General features: G+C 33.7%; 1 protein-coding gene across 3 annotated transcripts; it reads right to left on the reverse strand.

Annotated features, from left to right (window-relative positions):
- Nucleotides 1–782: 782 nt before the first annotated feature.
- Nucleotides 783–4,448, reverse strand: LOC131593613 (uncharacterized). 3 transcript variants are annotated; one of them, XM_058866182.1, is made up of 3 exons: nucleotides 4,242–4,448; nucleotides 3,614–3,779; nucleotides 783–1,500 (listed from the first exon to the last, which is right to left on the reverse strand). In XM_058866182.1, the coding sequence occupies exons 2-3, from the start codon at nucleotides 3,725–3,727 to the stop codon at nucleotides 1,048–1,050; spliced, it is 567 nt and encodes a 188-aa protein (XP_058722165.1). In that variant the 5' UTR covers nucleotides 3,728–3,779; nucleotides 4,242–4,448; the 3' UTR covers nucleotides 783–1,047. The 3 variants fall into 3 exon arrangements, with proteins under 3 accessions (XP_058722165.1, XP_058722163.1, XP_058722164.1); XM_058866180.1 differs by having other exon boundaries at nucleotides 3,614–3,834; nucleotides 4,242–4,447; XM_058866181.1 differs by lacking the exon at nucleotides 4,242–4,448 and adding an exon at nucleotides 3,939–4,084 and having other exon boundaries at nucleotides 3,614–3,834.
- Between the last annotated feature and the right edge of the window lie 2,593 nt (nucleotides 4,449–7,041).

A 7,041-nucleotide genomic window follows, 5' to 3' on the forward strand; every position in this document is an offset into this window, starting at 1 on the left:
TTAAAAAAGTTTCATAAAATAATTGTTTTTGTAAAATTAATCAAAAAATAAAATATTTAAGTTGATTTTTATGGATGGACATCCATCCATTAGAAATAACTTAATGATGGATTGGATGGATTATATCTCTTAGCGGATGGATTGGATTTTTCAAAAGAAAGTTTAGTGGATTGTTAATGGATTAATGGATTGTTTTGATCCATCCATTAACAATACAATCCAAATCCATCCAATCCATCCATTTTGCCACCCCTACTTTTGTTCAAATGCATTTGTTTTTCTCCGTTTGGATCATGGAGGCTCAACTTTAGAAACCGTTTGTTTTCATTATTTTGATCATTTTGGTTTTATTCTTATTTGATATCTCTTGACAAAAGACAATTACCTGTCAAGGCAGCGTTTAATGCCAATTACTCTTGGTACCAAGAGCAAAAGAGGTACCAGTGTATTCTGATAACTATCATTTTATCATGTTGCAAGTTTTGTTCTTATACTGTCAAATGTATGTAAATATGAATGTGGAAATGACACTTCAGACTCAATGCGTAGTTAGTTCCGCCATGAAGATGGCGTTGACGCATGTGATAATATTTTATCACTTTCACTTGGTGTTACACCTGCCCTTACAAAAATCTCAACCTGCAGCAGACTCCAGACTCAAATTTCGAAGCCACGATGTATACTTTTGTGATTAATAGAAGAGGTTTCATGACTAAAATGAAAATTCTATGACTACCACAAATACATAAGTCCAAATATTAAGTAGAGTGTATCACAAGGAATTGTGGAAAATTAAATTAGAAATTTGACTAAAATATGAACTATGGACACCTCTACAACATGATTCAGAAATTGGAACCCGAGAAGATGGTTATGGTGTGTTTTATAAATACAAAATTCCATGCGTTATGCCATAATCTTTCGTTCACAATACTAATATTGATATCAATTTATAATTATCAAGCTACATGGACATAAATGAAACACAACCAGAATCTAAATAACTTAACTGGCTGGTAGTGTTTGCTTTAAAAGATTGTGCAAGACTCAATCAAGATAAACCTTGAGATCAATCCCATTATCGATGAGTGATTGAACAACAGCTCTGATTTTCCCTTCAAATTTATCTCGTTCCCTTGGAGTATACGAAGCAGTGTAAACATCAGCTTCCACTGCTCGTTCAGCTAAAATCCGACCAATGGCTATGCACGCTGGTATGTCTGATCGAGATCTAAGAACGGCTTTTATGTCCTTGGAGTTGGTACCTGCAACTGCAACTTGTTTGCTTGTTACTCTATGAGTGAGTGAAGCAGATACAAAACGTTTTGAGATGAACACGTCAAGTGTAAATGGCTCCATGTATGCAACTGTTCTTTGTTTGAATGATATATGCTTGTTTGGATTCTTTGACTTCTTGCCTTTTTGGTATGTATAAGGTCGACTGTTGTCATCATCGACGAAATCCTCTACCCCAAAAAAGCTTCTAGGTGCCATATTTGCCTGTATAAAAGAGACGAACTAAATTGAGTATCAATTTTTCATATATGATTCACCTCAAATTCAAATTTGATGCTTACGAGGCATCCATACAATGACTTCCAATGTCAACTTTTTTTAAAACAAAAGCTTAAGTGAGTTTGATCCTGAAGACTCACCAAAAGTCCAAGACCGAATTCTACTTTAAGTTCAACATTGAACCGATAAAACACACATTGACTCTTGTAAGAATAACTTCACACATAGATAACAACAAAGTAGGAGTACAAAGTGCCACTATCCTACTGAAATGCATTGTTTTGAGATAAATAACAATATTAGGTAGAAGTATATGTAGGATCATCTAATCCATAAAGCAATAGCTTTGCAAATAAAATGTGAGTCTAAAGGTGATGGCAATTTTCAGGTAAAGAGATCTTGTTTTGAACAAAATTTTGGCTAAAAATTAATGATTTTCTTGGAGTGTAGGAATAACAGTTCTGACAAAGGGATTCCCATATTGAAATCATACAAACTTGTGGAAGATGAACAACAAATCTTATTCAATAGACTGTATAGTGTATACTCAAAGTTGGTATAAGATTCTTGATAAGCCTACACGATTAATGAAAATCACTTAATTAGAGAATCCACACAACAAATGTTATTACAGAGATGCAAGAAGTGCTTCTTCCGGACCTTTTGCTCAATGGACTCATTAGTAGAATTAGTGTTGTCAAGGGAGGTCCATGGCGAAAAGCCAAATCCCGCCATCCCAGCCGCCTTGTGGCGCTGTATATCAGATTATGGCGAGAAGAAAAAAAACAGCAATATCCGCCGATATTTACTATTGCGGCGAGCCCAAAAACTGCTGTATAAATCCGCCATAGAGCCGCCATGCCCGCTATTTGACAACACTATATACTACATGGCTTATAGAAACGAGAATCCTTTCTGAAATCCTTTTACAAGCTAAAATATAATATGCACAGAACTTTGAGCACGATACAAAGCTCTTCCTTAAAATCTTTTAAAAGCAATCACCCCAACAGTAACTTAAAAGGGAAAAAAATGTGAAATGACTAGTCTATGGATTTGTCGCAAAATAGAAAGTAATGTGAAATCATCAAACATTCAAAAGGCTACAAAATCATTTTAATTACCAGAATTCACCAAATCAAAATGCCAATTTAACCCTGTCCAGTTTTATAAGCTTTGGGATTTCCTACTTTGTTCCAGTACTCTAAATTTGATTCTCTGATTTGTCTATGAAATGAACTATTTCAGTTAAAAACATTAAGCCTATCACACTAGAGCTGTCTTGACCCATGAGCCAACCAAACCCCTAAGCAGTGTAGTCAAGATCGAGTGTTGGATTGTAAGATCACGTCTAAGGATGCCTGAGAGTGCTACGATCAGAGAAAGTTGTTTTCGTCGGCGGCGTGATCAACATCGACCTTTTTGAAGCAAGATCGTAAAAAAAAACGTGTTGGGTCTGTTTTTTGGGCCTGTGTGATACATATATGTGTACGAAATTACCCTTTTTCCCTTCGGTACAATCCTACTTAAGATCTTGTGCTCGACTACATTGCCCATAAGTGAGTTGGATTGCAAAATCCGTCACTAAGACCCTCTGTCATTATGAGCCGGCACACCAAACCCTTAGGCTGAGGTGGGTTACTCATAGTTCAAGCTAGGGTAACCCTCCCATTTAAAAAAAATCCAATTTTCTAGTTTTTTGGCCTTCTAATGGAAAATTAGGTGAGGCAACCCACCAATCTGGGATGGTTCGAACTGAGTTTGTATATCCTAACTCACTACTAGACCCTCAATCTGTGTTGTTGAGCCAATCCATTCAACCATCAACACGTAGCGAACCAACCCGAGTGGACCAGACCGGCTCAGTTTGATAACTTGCATCAGATGGAAACAAAGTGTTCATCACAATTTATATTCAACTCACTTTACATTTGAACCATAAACCTTTCAGAACATATGCTTACTTAGAGCCACTAACACTTAAATCTAAAAGCAACCAAATTCAACTATTCTAGTAAACAGATAAACAAGAAATTCTAGTAACATAAATAAATAAATTAAAAATCTAAGCTTTAAAATGAAGAATCGGAGACATTACCTGTCCATTGCGGAAAAAACGAGAAGCCACATAAATGCAAGGCAAAACTCTGTTTCCTTCACAAGAATAAGCATTGGTTCTGCTGCAAATTCTGCCAATTGCTTGCTTCAACATGTTTCTCAGATAGACAGACACTCAATAACAAATCCTCCTGATTAACAAAACCCTAATTCAGTCCAACGGAGTGCAGCACGGGTTTATAACACGAAACAAATCAGTTCCTGTGAGAATACTTTGTTAAATTAGAAGCAAAACAACAACAATAATCGTAATAATAATTTCTAAATCTTAAGTAGGTAAAAGGTCTATGAAAACAGTGACATACATATAGTGACAATGAACACAGTACTAACACCCTATGAAGCATGAGCACCCCGAACACGACCGCGACACTCACACTAAGCACAAACCCAATCCTAATCAATTAGCCTTAGCATCCTAATCCATTATCATCATAATTGCATTTGTAACCTTGCGACCGCAACAAAATCAATGTTCGACTCAAGTAAACATGCAATAGAATATCAACGCCAGAAAACAGAGAAGCTCTCATCACAAAGCATTGAATCAACGATTATTTTGATTTTTGAAAATAAACAAATCAATTAGATATGAAGAGAATGCTAACCTCAACGGGTAAATTTGGCGGAGAATCTAAACCGCAAAGAATTTGAAGCAATGAACGAACTAATAAGAGGAGAACCGAACCACGAGGCGGTGGCCGGGGATAATGCCGCCGTGAAGTCGATATAGAGATGGCGTCGCTTAGAGAGGTGAGGGGTTGGTCTAGGGTATTACAATGTGCAGCCTTATTACTCTGGCTGGTTGTGTCTTTGGGAAGAAAAAGATACGGTGTTTTCAATCAATTACCACTGTGAATTTCGCCCATCATACTGTAAATTTTAAGTTACTATTAATATTATGATATGGTTGAATAATCTATTGCTATTAGGGGTGTTCATGGGTTGGGTAAACCCAATAAACCCACTAAAACCCATCCAAACCGATCCAAAAAAGTGGGTTGGGTCGGGTTATTGGGTGATAACGGTTTTCAAAAATGAAAACCCATTCAAAATAATTGGGTTATGGGTAAACCCACACACAACCCACAAAACCCATGCGTTATTGAGTGACTATATATATATATATATATATATATATATATATATATATATATATATATATATATATATATATATATATATATATAGAGGAGGGATCAAATTACACCCGAAGAGTTACACCACGAGTTACACTCGTTCAATAACTACATCTCGAATTAATATTTTTTAAATTCTACCGTTGGATTGAAACATAATATCATATAGATAATACCTATAAAGTTTGAGCTTAATCTATAATGATTTACTATGTCATTGAATTACATCAAAATTAACGTTATATGAATGCTCATTTTGACGTTAATATTTGGATATCTTGATGATATAGTAAATCATTATAGATTAAGCTCAAACTTTATAGGTATGATCTATATGATACTATGTTTCAATCCAACGGTTGAATTTAAAAAATATTAATTCGAGATGTAGTTATAGAACGAGTGTAACTCGTGGTGTAACTCTTCGGGTGTAATTTGATCCCTCCTCATATATATATATTTTTAATAATTTGACAAGTGATGACTTTGATGTTTTTAATTTGGTTGCTTCAATTTCAACTTTTTGAACATTTTTTATTTAGTAAGTAATGATTTTAACTTATTTAGGATGCCACATTTTGATTATTTTGATGGTAATTCTAATAAGTTGCAAGTATTTTATGTAATTCTAGGTTTTACTGTAATGTAACTTTGGTTCTTACAAATATATGTTTATAATAAAATTCATTATACATTTTGACATTTGATGTTTTAAAAAATAGCAGTAATATGTTAAACTATTTATTAAGAAAAAAATGTAACATATCATTAATAATTATATAAGGAAAAATAATATTGAGTAACCCATTACCCAACCCAATCCAACCCACAAATTTGTGGTTTTACCCAAACCAACCCAATGATATTATGGGTGGTTATTTTTCCTCACCCAAACCAGTGTACCATATACGGGTTGGGTTATGGTTTTGGCTAAATTCAACCCAAACCGACCCATGAACACCCCTAATTGCTATTAGTTAACATGTAAAACTATTTTACTCTGTTAATGTATAACTATTAAACCCATAAAATAATGAGTTTGTCAATATAAAATATTTTACAAGTCAGTACATCACAACACTTAAAAAGAAATAGTATTTTATATATGATTTAAAAAAGGACCTTGCTAATGAGTGCCCTCAGGGCACTCTTTAAGCATACTAAATAAAGAAAATACTCTTTATAAAAGTCATAATTTCAATTTCCAATGCATTTTCAATGCATTAAATATACGCATTTTAAAAAAAAACTTACCACTTTAATCACTTAAAAAGTGCTCCAACGTCACTGGTTAGTATTTCCCTTTAAAAAAAAATCAAACTTCTACAAAAATTAACGATTACTATTAGGGAGGTGAGTGGTTTGTCTGAGTAGTGTATTCTAAATGTACCTTAGGGAGGTGAGTGGTTTATCTAAGTAGTGTATTCTAAATGTACCTTAGGGAGGTGACTGGTTTGTCTAAGTAGTGTATTCTAAATAGATTCAGATCCAGTGACTTTTGGAAGAAAAAATATGATGTTTTAAGGGTCTGTTTGACAAAAATAGTGTTTGCCTGATAAGTTAGCTGATAGCTTATAGCTTATGACTAATGACTGATAGTATAGAGTTTACAACTGATGATTGAGACTGATAGTCGATAAGCTCATTGAAGTGTTTGATAAAATTAACGGTTCAACTAAGTTATGAATGTAAATTGACATAAAATGTATTTAATCCATAATTATTTCATTTTAAATTAAAATAAATTATAAAAGATAAAAGTGGGTTTTTGTTAAAATAATAAGGATAAAAGTGACAGAAAAATGATAAGTTATAAGTTATAAGCTAAAATATTATTTGAAATAGCGTCTGGAAAATAGTCTTCAATCCTTTCGTCAAACTGACACTACTTAAAAAAACACATTTAATCTCGGACACGAAATGCTTTTAACCTCAACTACAGAAATGAGGTAACGAATGGCGTCATGAAAAGCTACCACTTTACCCCTTGGATTTTTAATAACCTGACGGGCTAATTTATGTATGTGCAAGTATACACTGTCAAATTAGTAGCAAGTGATAAGAAAAAATATCGATTCTATAGAGATTGTATTAAGCATTATGATTTTTATACAAGAAGTTGTAAAGTAAACATGAGCAAAGGTAATAAAATAATGGTATGTGTCGCGTGGTTAAGAAAGTGGAAAAATAGAGAAGATAATTAAGGGTTAACACGGAGAGAAAGAATATGTTAGACAATGTTCTGTAAAATGAATTCATTTAATGTATG

The sequence above is a fragment of the Vicia villosa genome, linkage group LG3 (assembly GCF_029867415.1).
Source record: "Vicia villosa cultivar HV-30 ecotype Madison, WI linkage group LG3, Vvil1.0, whole genome shotgun sequence".
In the NCBI taxonomy this organism is placed as follows: domain Eukaryota; kingdom Viridiplantae; phylum Streptophyta; class Magnoliopsida; order Fabales; family Fabaceae; genus Vicia; species Vicia villosa.

Coding starts and splice junctions, on each gene's coding strand:
- LOC131593613 (XM_058866182.1), bottom strand. CDS start 3,727: ATGTTGAAGCAAGCAATTGGCAGAATTTGCAGCAGAACCAATGCTTAT. Junction 1,501..3,613: donor GTTTTTTCCGCAATGGACAG/GTAATGTCTCCG, acceptor TCTTTTATACAG/GCAAATATGGCACCTAGAAG.